Raw genomic sequence first — 19,475 nt, 5'->3', positions numbered from 1 at the left:
ATTCCAGAGTATTACTCTTCACATCAGGAATGTCTAGGGCTACATTTTGCATTTCTGCAACGCTGGCTGGTAGTTCCACACAATTTGTTGAGCGCTAACAATTGTGCTGGAGTTCCACAAATCGATAGTTTTTGTATCTAAAGGAGAAAAGAGTTACCACTACCAATTGATACTTACTGTACAGATAACGATAGTGACCCACCACCAGAGGAGAAAAAGAGTAAGAGAACTGCACATGCATGTTAGCCTCTTTAGCTTGTTATACACAATACAAGATACAATATCCTCTCTAGCTACTAACAACACAGTTTTCATTCTACTAGTAAACTCAGCAGTGTAACAGACTAGTGCTGAGTGGAGAACTCATTTGAAACATATGCAATGACATTAAAAGAAAAAACAAAATAACAAAAAAACTAAATCAAGTAAAAATTTGCTATATTTAAAAATAAAACTAAACCTGAATTGATTTATAAAATAATGGAAACAGTCAAGTTGAAAATCAAAGACAACCACTATAGTATTTGTTATTTTCAGTGTGAATGAAATAGTTACAACAGAGAGCTAATATTTGATGAAACCTGCATCCAGATAAAGCTATACTGGACTTCTTTGTAATTTCATAGAAGGATCTGAAAATCCCCAAATCTCCAGACTCAATTTCTAGTCTGTCCCACTGTTGGAAGCTGATAGGTGGGTATTGAGGGAACATGAAAATCCCCTACCTGCTCGGCCAGCTTCCCCAGCCTGTGAGGCTATAGCAGCAGGAATAGCAGGGACGAGGGAGAGAAGGAAAGAAGGTAACACAAGACAAAAATAATAATAAAAGAATGGGAATGAAGGGTGGGAGAAAAAAAAAAGAGGAAAATGCAAAAAGCAGGGAGTAAAATAAAAAGAAAAACAATGTCAAATACAGGAATTTTACAAATTAACCATTATACCATTAAAGGTTAAAAAAAGTAAAAAATGAGGTGTCAACATTTTAGTAGAGCAACAGAAGAGACAGCTGTAGACTGCTAACCTTGGACAAACAGACTTAAATGGTTTTAGGACACTACAGACAATGTTGTTAGTGGAAAACATGTGTCTAGCATACTGATATCTTTTTGTTGGTTTTGGTGAAGAAGTCAGTAAACATTGCGGCTCTGCTATTTTAATGCACATCCATTGAGACAGGAATTCAGGTCTGCCACTTCACTACTAAAAGAAGCTTGCAAGCAATGCCCTCTGAAAATCAAAAGTATACAATGGAGAAAAATACTTACACCTTGTTTCATCAAGATTAACCTGCTCCTAAACGGAAATAATCAAGGGTTTGTGCACAACCTAATTACGAGAAGACCATAACTAAATGGAGTAACTTCATAGTTCAAGAATTCATTCTTAGTCTATTTGATATGATAAACAGTAAAATTAGAAGTCAAAAAAACCCCACCAGTTTTCCAGCACAGTCAGTAACACAGCAATAGATAACACACAGTGGTGACTTGTACTAAGTCACTGCTGTCATGTGGAGCAGCGAACACCACATTGCTGCAGCGGGACTTGCCCCACAGCGTCTGAAGATAAACAGCTCTCAGAGCACTGGTGTCCGTATCCCTCCCATCAACCTGATGAATTCCAGCAAAGTTAAAGACTACAGGAAACTGCCACAGCTGCATCTTAAAACAGGTTTAATTTGGATGTGGGGTGAGATGGAGCATTTTAAAAAAAAAAAAAAAGAATTTGCTTATTATATTGTTGTCCCAAAGTAGAGATATTACTAATATCATATATTACTAATGATCCAGGTTTGGACTGTGAACTGGCTGAAGGGAAGAAGTCAGAGAGGAGTGGTCAATGGGGCAGAGTCCAGTTGGAGGCCTGGATCTAGTGGAGTGCCTCAAGGGTCAGTACTTGGACCAGTACTGTTCAATATATTAATCAATGACTTAGATGAGGGAACAGAGTGCACTGACACAAGTTTGCTGATGACACCAAGCTGGGAGGAGTGGCTGACACGCCAGAGGCTGTGCTGCCATCCAGAGACCTGGACAGGCTGGAGAGTTGGGTGGGCAAAAATTTAATGAAATATAACAAGGGCAAGTGTAGAGTCTTGCATCTGGGCAGGAACAACCCCAGGTTCCAGTATAAGTTGGGGAATGACCTGTTAGAGAGCAGTGTAGGGGAAAGGGACCTGGGGGTCCTGGTGGACAGTAGGATGAGCATGAGCCAGCACTGGGCCCTTGTGGCCAGGAAGGCCAATGGTACCTGGGGTGGATTAGAAGGGGGGTGGTTAGTAGGTCAGAGAGGTTCTCCTGCCGCTCTACTCTGCCCTGGTGAGACCACACCTAGAATATTGTGTCCAGTTCTGGGCCCCTCAGTTCCAGAAGGACAGGGAACTGCTGGAGAGAGTCCAGCGCAGGGCAATGAAGATGATGGAGTGGAGCATCTCCCGTGTGAGGAAAGGCTGAGGGAGCTGGGGCTCTTTAGCTTGGAGAAGAGGAGACTGAGGGGTGACCTCATTAATGTTTATAAATATGTAAAGGGTGAGTGTCAGGAGGATGGAGCCAGGCTCTTCTTGGTGACAACCAATGATAGGACAAGGGGCAGTGGATACAAACTGGAACACAGGAGGTTCCACTTAAATATGAGAAGAAACTTCTTCACAGTGATGGTAACAGAGCCTGGCCCAGGCTGCCCAGGGGGGTTATGGAGTCTCCTTCTCTGCAGACATTCAAACCCGCCTGGACACCTTCCTGTGTAACCTCATCTGGGTGTTCCTGCTCCGGCAGGGGGATTGGACTGGATGATCTTTCGAGGTCCCTTCCAATCCCTGACATTCTGTGATTCTGTGATTCTGTGAACACTGCAAAAAAGCAGGAAAATTGCTGAAACCCATCAGTTACATAATTCATTGCCTGTGACTATACTGGAGGTCCAGAGAGGACTTTGAGGATACCAGAGCCTCACATGGCTTTTAACTAATGAAGGGTTTGAGAAACAGCAAATGAAGTCTCAGCATGGTCCTTCCATGGCCAGCTGCAGCTGAGATACTCAGAGTGTTTCAAAAGAAGCAGTCTTAGCCAAAACCAGAGAGACTGACTCCATTTGCCTGTGCACATTTATTTGGCGAGATGTATAGAGAACATCTCTCATGCTGGTAACAGGAAATAATGCGACTTCTATTGGATCTGGTATCCCTAGGGACATGTTAGGTAGTGTTCAAAGAGATAAAATGGGCCAAACATCATTTTCTGTCTGAAAACTGGTACACCCTAAGTCACATCTCTTGGACTAAATAAATGTCCTGCCCTTCAAGCCTCTGCAGCACACCAGGCTTTTATTTGCTGGGAAAACGTCACAGGTCACAACTGCAGGGAGGAGCAGCCCAGCAAGGCAGCAGTAGGGATGACCGTGTGCCAGCACTCGGCCTGTACCTCATTTCCACTGAAGTCAAAAGGCAAGCTACTTGCTCTCTCCTGCTTCCATCCCCATAGTAAGGAACTAGGCAATCAGAAGTCCTAAGAACTGAAAAATAACTGTTGTTCTGGGTTTTGTTTTGCTATCGAAGGATGTGGCTGCAGTGTTTACTCTGAGTCTACTTCTGCTCCAGTGATGCTCAGAAATGGAATTTTTGATGCACCCTTGACAATCTCACGTACGCAAGCACAGCCGCTGGAGCTGTGAAAAGAACTTCATGGCATGACTCACAGCAAAGGTGGGAAAACGGAATCTGAGGGAGCTCAGCCAGCACCGCACTGCAGCGCTAAGTGTGAATCATCCCTCTGATAAAGTGCATGGCCTCCATCGCACTCTTTGCAGAGCCGTCCCCGATTACTTTTAATATGGAAGATCCTCAGGAAGTATCATCTATCACTCAGTAAAAAGAAACATTAACTTTAAGCCCAACATCTACTAACAAAGTTCGCTTTGCTAGACAGTGAGGGAAAGATCCCTTTCACAGAACTCCAGCCACCAAGGAGGTAGGAAGTATCTCCTGATGGTGATGAATCCTATCCCAAGACGGACACCTGAGACAGTCCGAATGAATTGCACTCTTCAAGTATTTATTTGATTCTACTGACTAGAGATGGATATGGGATAACTCAACCCTGCTGTCTCACTTAAGAGGTGACACAAAAGCTGCTGCCCCAGCTTGGGCAGAGTTGTTAGTACATTTTCAGGGTTAACTAAGGAAAATGAACAACTTCTAGAAGTTTTGCCTCAACTGAAATCAAGTAGTAGGTTGAATAAAATGAAAATATTTATTTCAAGTGTTCAAACGGAAATTAGATAAATCCTAGAGAACCATCTGTGCTGTTGTAAGAAGCAGGCTACTTTTCATATCTATTTTTCTCTCTCTCTTGAGAATGCTAAGACGCTAGTTAATGAGAATTCAAATATGCTGGATACAATCTTTTCATCTCAGAAATCCCTGGACCATTATCTGTGACTATACAGCCATAAAAGGTCAGATATTAATGGTACTTAAGTGCCTAAAGATGGAGAAAATTATTTATTTTCAAAAGCATGTTTCTAAAAATCTAGTCCAAAATGACTACCACAAAAGAAACATAGTAAATTTGCTTTAAATTTGAGAGCAAATTAATACATATGACAATGCATTAGTCTGTCAGTGATCTTAATTCTAAAATTAAGATCATTTGGTAGACTAAGGCTCTTCTGTACCAAAGGGATTATCACAATGTTTTCCTTTTTAAACTAATCTTTAATAAAAGGTCAAATTCTGCTATGATTTCTTTATACACACACACATACATGTACACACACGTCCCTCTCCTTTTTGGAGGGGGGAACAACAGTAAAAGAAAAATAAGGATAATAAGGATAATAAGAAAAATCAGGATACCTTTCCCTTGGAACTGCTGGAGTCTTAAATTTGCCCCCAAAATTGGAAATGAAGTGAAAAAGGTAGCGAAGATCACACTTAAGTGGTGTTAGAAGCAGCCCATAGAGAAGCAAGCCCTGGTCAGGGTCAATCGCTGAATATTGAGATATGTTTAGAAAGGTGATCAGTAGATACATATTTTAGAAAGACCATAGAATAGGCTGGATCACAGTTATCCCCATGGAAGACTGTGTTCCACGAATGACACGCTGATCTCATGGACGACACAACTTGGAAGAAAAAAAGCAAAGGCAGATGCTATTGACTCAAACATCTTCAGAAGTATTTTTATGCAGTGTGAAAAATCCAGAAGTCATGACCTATTTCTGGGACATATTGGAGACAATGTTAATTTCAGGAACATTATTGATCAAGGATTAAAATTAATTCTGTTCTTCAGCCTAGAAAATAGAATGGCACACAAGCTAGGCTGGAATATCACTAGCCATACACTTTCAGACAGTTTGGAAAGAGCATTCAGTCTAATTCAGTATCCAGTCTTTGGCAGTGTCTCCTACCAGACGCAATCCTGTATCTTCATATTTGCTATCAAAATTACATGTTTTGCAGGGATGCTTGTAAGTAACATATTTGGTAATTTTTCAAACCCCTTTAAAACTTGCCAAACTATCCTCAGCTTAAATGCTTCAAAAACCGTTCCACTTGGAAGGGTAACGTTACCAAATATAGCCTGTTCCGAAATAGCTTTTCTTCATTCCAGCCACATCGCTCTTTAGACAGTGTATGGCTTTTAGTTTGTCCTACAGACTGAGGTGTAACGTCTCAGCAGAACTCACTGAAGCCTGACGCTAAGCTCTGTGATCAGCCAGGCTGTTAATCACCTCACTCAGAGCTCTCATTCTGTGCTGTTCTTAAATTCATAGTCAGTATCATTAATAACATTCCTTCAGAGAGTTATCCACTTTCACATTTTGATTCAATAACTCTTTCACGAATTTCTGTAAAGAACTACCTAAGAAGCAAATTTCAACTAAGGACTTAACACAATCAAAAGGCAGATATACAGAATCAAGCAGAAATCCAGCCTAACCCCATGATGATGAGAACCTCCAGTTTCTCTGACTGTGTTCAGCTTTCCTGCACATTTGTAGTGGGGTGACCCAGACAGCAGTGAAGTGCCCACCCAGCCGCTCGCTCACTCCCCTCCCAGTGGGACAAGGGACAACAAAAGCAAGAAAACCCATGGGTCAAGATGAAGACAGTTTAATGAATGAAGGAAAGAGAAAACAATCCCAAGTGACTCAAAAGCAATCACTCATCACCTCCTACAAGCAGAATGATGCCCAGCCAGTCTCTGAGCAATGGATACTTTGGAAGGCCAACCCCCTCTCTTTCAACCCTGGGCATGACATTATATGGTCGGGGAGATCCCAGGTCAGCTTGGGACAGCTTTCCTGGCTGTGTCCCCTCCCAGCCTCTTGCTGTCCCCCAGTCTCCTTGCTGGGGGCAGAGTGAGAAACAGAGAAAGCCTTGACACTGTGCAGCACTGTTCAGCAAAAGCTAAACCACTGGTCTGCTATCAACACTGACTCAGTCACAAATCCAAAACAGTTTCATATGGGCTGCTATGAAAAACGTTAACTTCATCCCAGTACAATATTACTTCCAACAAGGCGTACTTGGGCACTGAACCTGGCTTACTGCTGCTTAGTGTCATTCCCTGGTTTTATTATTTGTCCTGAACAAATGACTTATCTCTTAAGTGAAGCAGCCACGACAAACAGTCCTGAGATCACTGCAAGCCTGAAATGCAAGTTTTCATTAGCAGCAAGCAAACTCCTGCAGCTAACTTGTTATCTACAGCATCCTTCATGTCTGGTCCCTCCATGGATCAGAAGCCAGAGAAGTTCAATGATTTTTCAGAACTAGCTTCACCACAGCTGCAGGGAGAGCCGATGGGCCCCATTCTGATCTGTCAGGAAAGTCAGAGCCATGAAGGTGTCCCATCACATCCCTCCTTTCCCTCCTCTGTAAAAGACATCCCATCAGCACTTCAAAATGGCTAAAGACACAGGAGCAAATTAAAAAATGATTGCTACCAAGTAGCCCCCTCGTCTCTTTCTTCTCTGCTTTTCCATTCTACTTAAGGGAAGGCAGAGTCCTTGCTGCCTCCTGTGCCCCTCACAGCCAAGTGTTGAAGCTTGGCTGGGCTGCTGACTGGGAAGGCCAACCAACCTGCACCTGCTAACTGGCCTAAACTGGTACTCTTTAAATTGGGCTGAGCCAAGCAGGAGTGCCTAAAGATTTTTTAGATGTTTTCTGAGTTGTTCTTTGCCATGTCATCACTCAGGACTCTAGACAGGGAGAAAGAAACACAGGCATATTGGTCCGTGCTGAGCCCATAACCTGTATTTGTTATGCTTTTTTGATAAAATAATTAAAAAATATATTTACAATCTGGAAAAGAATAGTAAAAGTCTTATTTGCAGTGTCAATGAGAAGATCTGTTCTGGCTTCCATGCCTAAGCAATTCTGCGTGTTACATGCACGACAAATCCTTTAATGTATGCTAGGGGTAACTGCCAGATTTGAAATGTGGAATGCAGCATATAGAGTACAGGCAAGTTCTACTGGGGAGATAATGACTTTGAGAGGTTAGAGACATAGTAGGTGATCAAATGGATACTGAACTTCCCAGCCAATGCAGCTGCCACTCTAGAAGGTGATTCTTGTATTATTTAAAAAGATTATTAAGTGTGAAATCATATTACATCTGAATAGGACACCTGTGGCATTATTACAGCAAGAATATGTGAAGTTATGATACCAGATTTGGAAGGACAGAAAGAGATCAAGAGTCATAAAAATGAGACACAGATCGGGAAAGCATGTCTTAAGGTTCTTTATCTATTTATCAAAGACTAAGATGTGTATTAGAGTCAAGATAGAAATGAGATTCTTTATTCTAGATTAGAAAGATGTAATAAACTAAAAAATGACTGAATCTAATGTCAGGAAAATTTAAACTAGAAATAAGGCAAAATTAATTAAAAATTGAACACCTTATAAAAAGCCAAGTTAACTTTCATCACCCGAAGTCCTGAAAGATAATATACTACAGATCAGTCTAAAACTATTTGCTTGGTGTAGCTATCATTGGGTGAAAACCTAGAGGCTATTCAGAAACTCAGACCAGACAGCTACAATGCTCCATCTGTCCTTAATATCGTGACTCAATACAGATTCCTGGAGAATGCAAGTTAAATCCTGTATTATCCCTGGGTACTTCCTTCTGATTAGTGGATCAAAGCAGAATGAAAGACATGTAGCAAAATAATCTTCCATTGTAAGCAATAAACTGTGTGCAGAAAATATCTATCTAGTTAAGTAACGGTTAGAATTATTTTACAAACAAAAGGAATCCATTTTGTAACATACTAAAGTAAGCACTTGGAAACTGGATTTTACATTACATGACAAAATACTATTTTTGGAGTACAGATTACGCATTCTGTCACTACCACGCTCTTTTCTGAATTACTGTATTCATGGGCAGAATAAATGCTATGATTGCAACATGAGAGGGATGAATAGTTGACAGAGTAACAGAAATTTACTACCTGTATATGCAAGAACATTAAGTACCACATGCATTTTCTTAATATGTCTACAACCAAGCAGCCAAAGGAAATATAATGAATGCTCCTTACTGAAATTTCCTTAAAACAACTTCGCACTTAAGGAGTGAAAAATCTTACCTGCAAACATATTGCCAGGTTAACTCTACAGCCAAGTGATGTGCTGACAGCCCGTGGATGGAGACCAAGGTCTTTAAATAATTTTGAAAACGACTGAGTAAGAGCTATCCGAGGTCGTTCTTCAGCCACTACCACACATGTCCGAACACGTGAAAGGTCCAGTCCCCTTGCCTAAAAAGAAGTTAAAATGTAACAAAGGCCACAAATGGGCAGATTAAATGAAAAACAGTATTTAAGTGTATTATGTAGGTAGCATGATTCAAGAGGAATAAGGGAATAGAGGCTAAGGCGCCAGTATAACTCCCATCTCTCCTGAAGGCCAGATGACAGTCTAATAGTTGTAGAAGAGCAGGCACACTTGCTTGTCATCCCGGCGTTAGCACACAGGAAAAGATGGGTATGCTAATTCTGAAGGGGGGGAATACTATTTTCCAGTATCAATTCAGAAGGCCAGTGAATAATAGCAAAGAGGAAGTAGTGGCTAGCCGCGGAAAAACTGATTAGGAAATTAAACGAGGATGGTAAGGGCTGGAGACATCATAAATATCAGTATCCCAAGATTTAATTTCTTTCATTTGCATACCGGAAATTCTGGATGATTTCAGAAATGTAACTGGCTACCTGGCTTTTAATTCTGGGGAGAAGAAAAATAACATATGTCCCTTTCTCCATTCAATGAGGACAATCCAGTTAGAAAAATACAGTACTTTAAAATATGTGATTATTTAACTACAGGGGCCAAAATCCAACTAGTACTTCATCTAATCAGGGAATTCATAAAACATAATATACAATATAATATTCCTTGGGCCTCTTGGACATTTACACCTCTGTTTTCCAACACTTGCCTATGAACACAGGCTGCAACACAGATCAGAAAGCCTAGGTAAATAAAAACCTTTCCTTGATGTTTAAAAGCCTTGTGATCTGAAAAAGAACGACTGATATTCATATGTAGCCTTTGGCAGAGAATAACAGGGGTTCTGTGGAAGCTGCCCTCACCCTCTGATGATTTTCTGCCCGCTGCAGACACTGAGCGCGGCTGTTCCTGGCGGGGAAGGCTCTGAAACACCCTGTGCAGACGACAGGGTGTGCGGGACGGCAGAACCACTCACCTTCAGCGACTCTGTTTGTGAACCGAGTCCCTTAGTACAGAGCTCCATGACCGAATAGGAACAAAAAGTGTCTCTGACTTTGTACTGACTCACGGCAAGAAGCCACAGGGCAGGATTGGTCTCCAGCTCCGAGGGAGGAATCAGGATAGACTGGTGTCCTGAATAAACGCTGTGAAGACACAAGATTCATTAACACATGCTCAACGTTGGCGTCTGCAGATACAAGCTATGTGGTACTAGAACATAAAATTTATCGAGGCACTGGGTGAACCATGGGATGTCTTACAGTGCTCTACAGGTCCTGTAGTTTAACATGAAGTTTAACTCGTTTTTTGCTATACCTTCAGAGTCAGTGACGAATCATGAGGAATGTGGCCAGAACATGCTCCTAAATTACTAATTTACTCAAAATGTCTGTAGACTTTGCTGCTAGAACTGTACCGAAGAGAGCAAAATAGCTTGGTTATTAATGGCGCTAATAAACAGTATTAAAATATCAATAAAAATTATATGCTGCTGACAAATAATTAAGATTGAGTAATTACCATTTTAAGATACCTTGATTAAAAGAGTACTTGATTGCTTAATATGGAAATAACCTCTTTCCTGCTGAGGCAAGCAAGAGGTTTGCAATCATTTTGAAGGGACTAAATCTGGCCTTGATTTAACAATCATTGTGGCTTTAACTTTCTTCTGCGAAAGTTTTATGAATTTTTAAAGCCCAAACATACTACATCTCCTGTTTATTGGATACCCAGTGAGCATAAGTATTGAGAAAAGACACTTCTCAGGGTCCCTGAAGGAAACAATTGTGTCAGAGCTAATTTCTCTAGGACCCAAGATTCTCCCCAAGGGAAAAAAAATATATTCCCAGTTTAATGTCTTTATTTCCCATGGGCCCTATGTTATTCACTCATCTCCGACAAGCAGATTTACCACCAATTTTACAGTCCCCTCACATCTTAATTTGTGATTTGTAGATACGTCAAATTGGAACGGTCATAGCATAAAACCCCCAAATCATGGAAGTTCTGAGAAAGGGCCATAAAGCCCCAGAGATTTATGATACACATGAGACAAATTCATCTGTGACTTGAAACTTGAAATGCCAACTTGGTAAAGTATAGCTGACGTTTTCAAATCCAAGTGCCCGAGGTAAGACAAGAATGGAACTCTATTTTCAGGAATATGTAACATTTGACATTAGGAAGAAGAAACACGCCTTTAAAATTCTTGAAGATGGGCTGCTCACACAGCTTCCCTCCTTGGAGAGTGAGGTCCCCCACTCCTCCAAACCCAGACGGGAGGGCTTTCAAAAGCTGTGCAATTTAGAACCAGGTTTGTGTGACCTGTATGTCTTTACTTGGTAAAATAAAGGCATAAAAGGTGTACAAGTCCAGCCACAATGGCAGTTAATAATCCAAACAGTTTAGGTCTCCGCTGGAGTATGAGCCAGAGGATGTCATGGAATATGTATGAACTACAGCTCAAAAAATTTCATTCATCATACAGTAAAAATTTTATCTTTGACCGCTTGTCCACATTTACGACATTCTTGAGGATTCACGACCGGTGACTTGCCACGAAGCGACGTGTTCTCGGATACAGCTGACATAACGACTACAGCACAGGACGGTCAAATGAAGCATTATGCTTTGATGTTGCTTTTATGGAATCAGAATAAAGTATGACTGAACCTTGTGCTTGTGCTTCATAAACATGTGAAAAGAGATGTTGGCAAAGTCACACAACTGAAAGGAGTACGCCCTGAGCTCAAGTGACAGATCAAACCCAGCTAGGGAGCAGTAACAGTTTTTACTATAAATATTACTTCACTCTTTCTTTCTCAGCCAATTCTATTAAGCTTTTCATAGAAGACCAAAAGCTCTTAGTTCTTTGCAAATTTAATGTAAGGGCCCCATAAACAATCAAGTTGTGTGATCTGTTTGGTAAATACGTAATTGTTACACACAGGAATCTGTAACCACTCGAGTAAGAACCTGAGATGGGCTCCAATCTGTATGAACACAGTATATAGAGATTCAGCATCAAAACCTTCCCCCATATCTGAACTCCTCTAGTGGATGCAACCAATATCAGGTAAAGAAAATCAAACATCTGTGCAATAATAAACAAGCTGTCAGGGGGTCAAATGTGGGAAAACTATTACCCAGAACTACATTAAGATCCCCCAAGTGACATTTATTCAACAGGGCAGAACGTCCCAAAATATAAACAAAATTAAAAGAACAAACTCTATCCCTGTACTGAAAAGTGACCACACAAACTCCACAGTAATAAGGGAGGAAAAAGCTGCATGGCTTTCAGAAGAACAGAAAATTGATTCCAAGTGCATTTTACCAGGAAATAGTCCATAATGGTGGAAACTGGGAAAACACAATTTACACCAAAGAAAAATCCTTCCCCCCCCAGCAACATCGGTGAGTGCAGGTGAACTGCCTCCCTCTCTTGATCAACTTATGCTGGACAAGAAAGACCCTTGTGTTTGCTCTTAACCTCCCACCCACAGCCATGCAGCCAAGCACAGGATGTGGATGCAAAATAACCCCATCTTCTCCAGACTGAGGGCAACACAAACTCCTGTCATCAGACTGTGATTAAAAATAAGTATCACTCTGATTAGACAGAAACAAATAAAGATGTTGCTAGTACCTTTTCTGAGTTTTCTAATCCCTCAGAAATACTGAGGAGTTCAGAAATAAACTGTAGAGTAGCAGGAAATATCTTGCAGGATGGCAACTTTCTGTGGTGCAGAACCTCAGACAGATTATACTGTGCCTGGGAACTTGATAACCAACACAGGCTTTGCCTACTGAGCTGTGGTTTGATAACCCAAGCATATAATCCGATTTGCTAGAGCAGTTGGTAGAGCTAGGAGAGGAATTACAAAGATATAAAGCTGTGGTGAACGGGCCAGTTCCACAGCTGAGGTGGTTTATGCAGCACCTGGCCACCACAATGTCAGTCACAACTTGGCTCACCTCCCCAAATCAATCTCAGAAACATTATACGGGTTTTGTGCATCACTCCAAGCAACAAAACATTCCTGGTGGCCACTTAACCTTGCAAATTCACAAACTTTATTCTTGTATGTTAACCTCTGAGAAGCTGTATGTCACCAATATTTTGATGGAGAGAAGCTGAGAAAAAAAAGACACTCCCTCAAATCACCGTGAGATGTTAGAGGGTGGTTACTCAGTATGGATGCCAAGAACCGAGCAGAGCACCATGTGCTTGAACGGTCTGCAGTTGTGGAAGGCTCCTCTGGAGATGATGGATAAAACTAGATATGGTGCCAAACCCATAGGAAGTTCTGTCAGTGCTGCCTCCATGCAATTCTAGGTACAGTAGAGATGTTTGGCAGGTACACCTAGGTATGGCACATTACAAATATGGTAGAGTTAATGCTGAAGCTGAGACATTGACTGTTCCATCTCACTTTGGAACACGACAGTCATCAAGAGATGGTTAAGCAGTCAGCTTTGCTATTCTCATACGGAAAGCAACAAGTGTGGTGAACACTGTGGCACTGGGGGATCAGATGGGCTATTAGGAAAAGTTTGGAATTTAAATATAAATTGTAGAAGCTAAAATTAGCATTCTAAAGTTACAACAATATGTGTTACGCTGAAGTAGGCACAATAATTTAGTTACACAAATACTGGGATGGAACAGAAATAAAATAGTTTCTTCCACTGCTGTAGAAATCTGTTGTCACAAACCTAACTCTGTCTCCTGATGTAAATCTTATACCAGGAGCAGACACAGTGCAGAACTGCAGAGACAAGCTGACAGCCCTGGACACCTGTCTGTCAGTCTGCACCATCTTTAGCAAATGCAAAAGGAGTAGGTACAAAAGAGGACAAAAAAGGAGAGTGACTACAGAGCATCCCCACATCATCTTGTGACAATAACTTCTGGGACGCAGATGCAGAGTGAAATGCAGCGGTAGCTGAGGTGGGAGATCACTTTTGAGAAATGCTGGGTTCCTTTAGGGGACTGCAAAGCAATCTGAGGAAAAGAGTATTCATATGGTGGACAAAGCCTTGAAACCTGGCAGTAAGTGAGGAGCCTTGTCTGCCTGCACAAGCAAGGGCTGCCCAAGGACAGGAATACTCCGTTAAACACACCAGGATGTATTTTGGTATGACGGCGCCATCTGATCACAACACCGGTTCCACTGCCTGGCAGGTTGTTTTGGCAGCACACGGAGATGGCTGGAAGGACATCTTGGCAATTAACTGTTGCACTGAATCAAAGATTTACCCCGTGTTGTGCTGAGGGAGATTAACAGTAAGGTCTGAGTTTTTATTATAGTTCCAGAAATTTCAACAGGGCAACAAATGCTAACAAATGACAACTGCAATTTCAATTGCATTCTGACAGGCTACTGACCCACTGCTGCCCTTACTCCTGGTGTCACTCTCAGGTGATATGAGCTGCTTTCACACTGAACTGCAGGAGGCAGGTAGGTACTGTTGAGTGTTATAAATATATGCATTTAGTTTCTGCATTTCTACAGGTGATATTTGGCATTTGGCGACAAGAGACAGGTAAGGGAACTGGGCAGCTGGTAGAGCCTGGAATAACCGAGTTGCTATGCTCACAATTCAAAGTGTGAAAAGAGTCTGCATGCTGAGGGAACCTGAACAGGACTGAGCAAAAGCCTTCACAATCATCTAGACCGGAGCTTGTAGGACAGTATAGGCCACAGGGGAGAGTGTCTGGACATATGTCTGACTTAGGCTTCACAGGACTTGGGCCAAAACTACATCATAGAATCATAGAATGTCTTGAGTCAAAAGGGACCCACAAGGATCATTGAGTCCAACTCCTGTCCCTGCACACGACAACCCCACAGTTCACACATTGTGTCTGGGGGTGTTGTCCAGTCTCTTCTTGAACACTGTCAGGCTTGGGGCTGTGACACCTCCCTGGGGAGCCTGTTCCAGCATCCAGCACCCTCTGGGTGAAGAACCTTTTCCTCATGTCCAACCTAAACCTCCTCTGGCACATCGCTTTTGGAGAACAAGTAAAGGACTCCACACCACCTGCAGAGTCCAAAGATACCCATCTGGCACAGAGTGCACCAGCAGCACGACTGCACACGGTAAGCAGATAAGCATTCAGTACTGGAGGGACAGATAGAACTCACAAATTAGTTTAACTAACATACAGAAAAAGGATCATTGTGCAGGGCATGCAGATTTTCCCAGAAAGTAAAAGATCTCACCCACAAACCTTGATAGGCTTCTGGTGCTGAGACTAGGTCCAGTATTTACAATGTCCGCATCAGGGTACTGAGAGCTGGCGAGACCGTTGCCATAGCCCACCACTTTGCTATAGCTCATGCTCTGGTGTTGGTACCCCAGCTGGATACCTGTCTTTAGTTAACACTGAAATGCCAGTATTTTGTTCCTGTAGTGCCTGCACCACTTGCTGGGACAGTGTTTGGCCAGAATGAGGGCCAGAGCTTAACTAGGACTTCTTGGTACTGGCATGGCTTCAAAAGGCTTTAACGGCCCCCTTTCAGAGACGTGTCTGAGCAATGTCTGAGCCTCACTCGGGAAGCTTTCTAACACGGCTCCAGGTTGCTCCTGGGCTCTTCTGAACTGATAGATAACTTCTCATGGGGAAGCATGTTGCTAATGGTTCCTGAGCACAAACACATCACCTGGCAGCACCAGGAGTGGGAATCATACACCTGGTGGAACTTGGACTGCTCGGGGCCGTTTCAACACTAAGTCCCTTTATCTAAATACTTAAAGCAGGTGAGCAGGTTTTAAAAATTTGGCCACTGTTTCTATCTTGTGTGGAAGATAAAAGAGATGACCATCTTGTTCTGCATAGAGAACGTTCAGCCTGAGGTTAATTGGGGGCTGCACACGGAAGTGTCATTTCTGTTGGCATTGGCAGCAGAGATGTCCTAAGGCGTGTACAGGCAGGTCTACACATCCAGTGGAGTTAAGTCAGTCAAGGCACTGCAGAACTTGCCTATCAGGTAACTTGAGGCCTTCGGCTGCCCTTGAACCTTGTAGACTTGAGGCAGGTTGAACAGACCTATTGTAATGTGGAAGAAATGCGAACTGCCTCTTCCACAAATTGCCCCTGGCCAAAGACTCCCTAGGAAATGGGTACATGGCAGGACGTCGGCAGACACACCTTGATGTTCCTCCTGCCCCAGTTATGCACTTCGCAAAACAAAGGGGAGATGGTTATGTTCATATCCTTCACTTTCCATTTCAGAATTATCCTTTTCTGATGTGGCATTTAGGTTTCTTTAGGCAGTCTCCCCTTAATTTGCTATAAATGGGCTGGAAATTGGGTGAAATGCTCACGCCTGCCAGATTTCTTCAAGTTACCCTAAAAAACATGACAATAATTAATGAGTCCTAGCACACCCTGTCCCAGAGATTAATGCTTATTACATGGGCTGTGTCTGAAGATATTACTATAAATAAGGGGGAAAATGCATGCATAACTGGTAATACTCTTAAATAAATGGCAGTATTCTAAAATGTATATTACTGACATTTTGATAAGGGAAAAATTACTGTTCACTTTACAATGCATGCAGTTGGTAGTGCACTGTTCCTCTACATATAATAATTAAATAGAACAAACTAAGTACCATTTGTCTGCCATCTAGGCTAGAATAGGAAGAGGTCAGGACTTGTAGTATTAGAATCTCTGCTTCTGAACATATATATCTAAAATTATCAAGGAACTTGATTTTATTTTCAGCAAGGACAATTCTATCTTGCAGTAGTAAAAGCAGAATGGTAAAATGGGTTGGCTTAGCTGGGCTAAAATGGAGGAAAAATTCTTATTCTATAGCATCACTCAGCAACTATCAATGAAGTAAACCCTCACTAACAAACTGTAGAATGCTCTATTCTGCCCCACAGTGAGAAGCATTAAGACAGTGACAACTTAATTTCAGGAAGCGTTTTTGAAGAATGGGATTTAGTACTGATTCTTTTTTTTCTTTTAAAGAATGTAATAAATTCTAAAATGTAATGTAATGCAAGTCAGAATACTGGGAAAAAAACCCAAAATAATGTATTATTTTATTCTTTTATTGAGTCATTAGTAAGAACCTGGTAAAATAGGGAAGTTTGGGATTTGTGAACTCACATGGGGCTGATGATGGTCGCCACAGTCAGGACGTGCTGTTCTACAACAAATGTTCCAAGGAAACCCTGCTGGAGCATGCAGCCAGTTTAGATGGAATGTAGACTTCTATTTTTTTTTAATGTATTGCTCTGCTTTGCAAGGTTTCTTTTCTTTATTATTTTATACCATTCAGGCCATAAAATAATAAATATTCAAAAATAAAAACTTTGCAAAACTATGCAATATATTCCAAACTTACCAAAGGGCTGGCTCCATGCTCCAGCAGCTTTCCTAAGTAGCTTTGACCTCACAGAATGGAGCATTCTGGGGCACCGCACTGGAGCGGGCCAGCACAACATTTAATCACCTACAACGGGGATAAAACACTAGTTTTTCTTTCATTCCTTAGTCAATGCTTCCTTTGGTCTAGTTAATAAAGGGATTACAATGTACTTGCCATTTTAACCGCAGCATGCACAGGAGGTTGCTCTCTCTTCCTGCTGGGGTCCTAAACCGAAGAATTCCTACTTAACTCTCAAAACCCCCTGACTGATGAAAAATGAAGATCTAACTTCATTTCCATATGCCATTAGAAGTATTAATTTAGCTAATGGGAGTGGTGACAGACAATCATAACCTCACAGTAGAATCCTCTGAGGTAGCGATCTGGGCTGTAAAGTGTTGGGGGGGATGTTGGTCTGCTAAACTACAAAGAGTAAAATGCAAAGTTGCAAAGTTTCATGTTATGAAGAGTAAGAGTCTAATAGCCTCCAGGATGTATTTTTTGCTATCACATCAAATAATACTCATTTCTAAAATAGTAATGAAATGGAAATTCATTTTGTAAGTGGAATTAATGAAGCTGTATCCGATGTCAGCTTTCTCTAAATGACAAGTCACAATTCAAGCAGCCTGCAATTTTTCTGGTCTTATAGGAACAGGAGATCAGTGGCAAGGAAGAGACTGACATGATGGTTCATAAGATTAGAGTGTTGCTGGCCTGATCTCAGTTCCTTCAACTCCTTTGTTTCGTTTCTTTTCTTTGAAAATGGTATTACATTTTCTATTCCTTCTACAAGCTGCAGAGAGGCACAGACCTTGATTGCTTTATTGCAAAGGTTTGCTGCCTCATTCACCTGTCAATCATAAACAACCTTCTCCTCCTAAACGTCTGAATATTATCAGTAAGGGCAGCAAATGCTCATCCGTTGCAAACAGAGTTCAGGAAGAAACAAACATTTCTGCATTCAGCAGAGTCACGGGCACCACAAATTACTTGGGTTTGGGACAGGTCAACTCTATCTGTATTTTATGGCTCTATCATGATATTGTATAGAAGTTATTCTTGGATGCTCCATGCCCCAGCATTATCCCAGACAGTAACACAGTCCTCAGCTGGACTCTCTGTGTCCTCCCCTGGTCTCACTGGATGCATCATGGCAGATTTGGTTCAGCCTCCAGCAGAACAAAGGCCTAACGGTGTTGACACCAGGGAATGTTGGAACACGTAAGTCTACGTAAGAAATATTCAACCAAAGAATCAACATTTAAAAGACTAGAACAGTGGTTTAATCTAAATATCAACATTTCTGAAAGGTTTTCTGAATTTTTTTGCAGCCCCAATATTTTTATTTCTTGTGTTGGGAAAATATGATATAGAAACAAAATGATTTTTCAAAACAAAAAAGCTCCGATCTCTGAGTAAAATCTTAAATAATATTTAAAAAGTATAGTTTAAATCAAGAAAGATGGATCAAGAACGTATAACACTGTTAATCTTTGGCTCATTTAATATTTAATAACAAGTATTTTAAAAGGGCAACAAAACAGGCCAACAGCCTACTTTTAAATAAATGTTACTTGCTGAAAACAAATTGTCACAGTTGTTAATAAATAATGCTTTCTTCAGGTATTCAGTAAATGGGTAAAAAGTTTATCCAGAGTATTTTTATTACCTTGGGTTATCTTCATTTTAATAACTAAAAATAGTAGTACTGCTAACATCGAAACAGAGCAAAAATGTCAGACTACTGTGACTCTAAGATGTCTTCAGAAAAATGTCCTCCATTAACATGCCCACAGCTCTTCTCCTTCGCCTCTGCGTCAACCCCGCCAACTTAAAAAAAAAAAGTAAGAAAAAAATCGATGGAAGTGCTCTGAATGCTGAACCGTAACGTCCCTGGGGTATAGAGATTGACAGAATTGTTAACTTTCTAAACTTTATTAACAAAAAAAGCTGATTTGCTTTTTTCACTAGAAATGTTTTTTTCTCTGACGGCTTTGCTACTGCCATAGAAGCATCATTCTGCAAGAAAACACACTTCCAAGTCTGCATAAATCACATCCATTAGTCCCACAAATGAGGGAGTCCCTGATTATCCATTTGTGCTTTCAGTTTAGAGAATGAAAAAGAGGACACCAGGAAACCACTTCCTTAAATTAATTGCCTTAAGGTGTTGCCTTCATCAGATAAAGCAACCAGGCTCTGCAGACACAGCAGTAAAGCAGCAGGAGGTCAAGGAGCAGCCAGTTGAAGCCCCGCTCAAACACAGCGTATCCTCCCTACAGCACTCTCCGTATAGCTTCCGGCAATACCTATTGCCTGTGACAGTC

At 41.4% G+C, this 19,475-nt stretch overlaps 1 protein-coding gene across 9 annotated transcripts in view; it reads right to left on the bottom strand.

The window, feature by feature from the left end:
• Window positions 1-19,475, bottom strand: part of DIP2C (disco interacting protein 2 homolog C) — a 322,355-nt gene that overhangs the window by 29,594 nt on the left and 273,286 nt on the right. For 6 of the 9 annotated variants that reach the window (XM_065830042.2, XM_065830044.2, XM_065830040.2 and 3 more), the window contains 3 exons: window positions 9,726-9,894; window positions 8,611-8,781; window positions 726-755 (listed from right to left, as the gene is read on the bottom strand). In XM_065830042.2, coding sequence (XP_065686114.1) covers window positions 726-755; window positions 8,611-8,781; window positions 9,726-9,894 — 370 coding nt within the window. The remainder of the gene's footprint in view (window positions 1-725; window positions 756-8,610; window positions 8,782-9,725; window positions 9,895-19,475) is intronic. The other 3 variants (XM_065830041.2, XM_065830048.2, XM_065830047.2) reach the window with 1 other exon arrangement.

Source organism: Patagioenas fasciata, chromosome 2 (genome assembly GCF_037038585.1).
Source record: "Patagioenas fasciata isolate bPatFas1 chromosome 2, bPatFas1.hap1, whole genome shotgun sequence".
Lineage (NCBI taxonomy): Eukaryota > Metazoa > Chordata > Aves > Columbiformes > Columbidae > Patagioenas > Patagioenas fasciata.
Note: the sequence above shows the minus strand (reverse complement) of the source record. Positions and strands in the feature narration are given on the sequence as shown.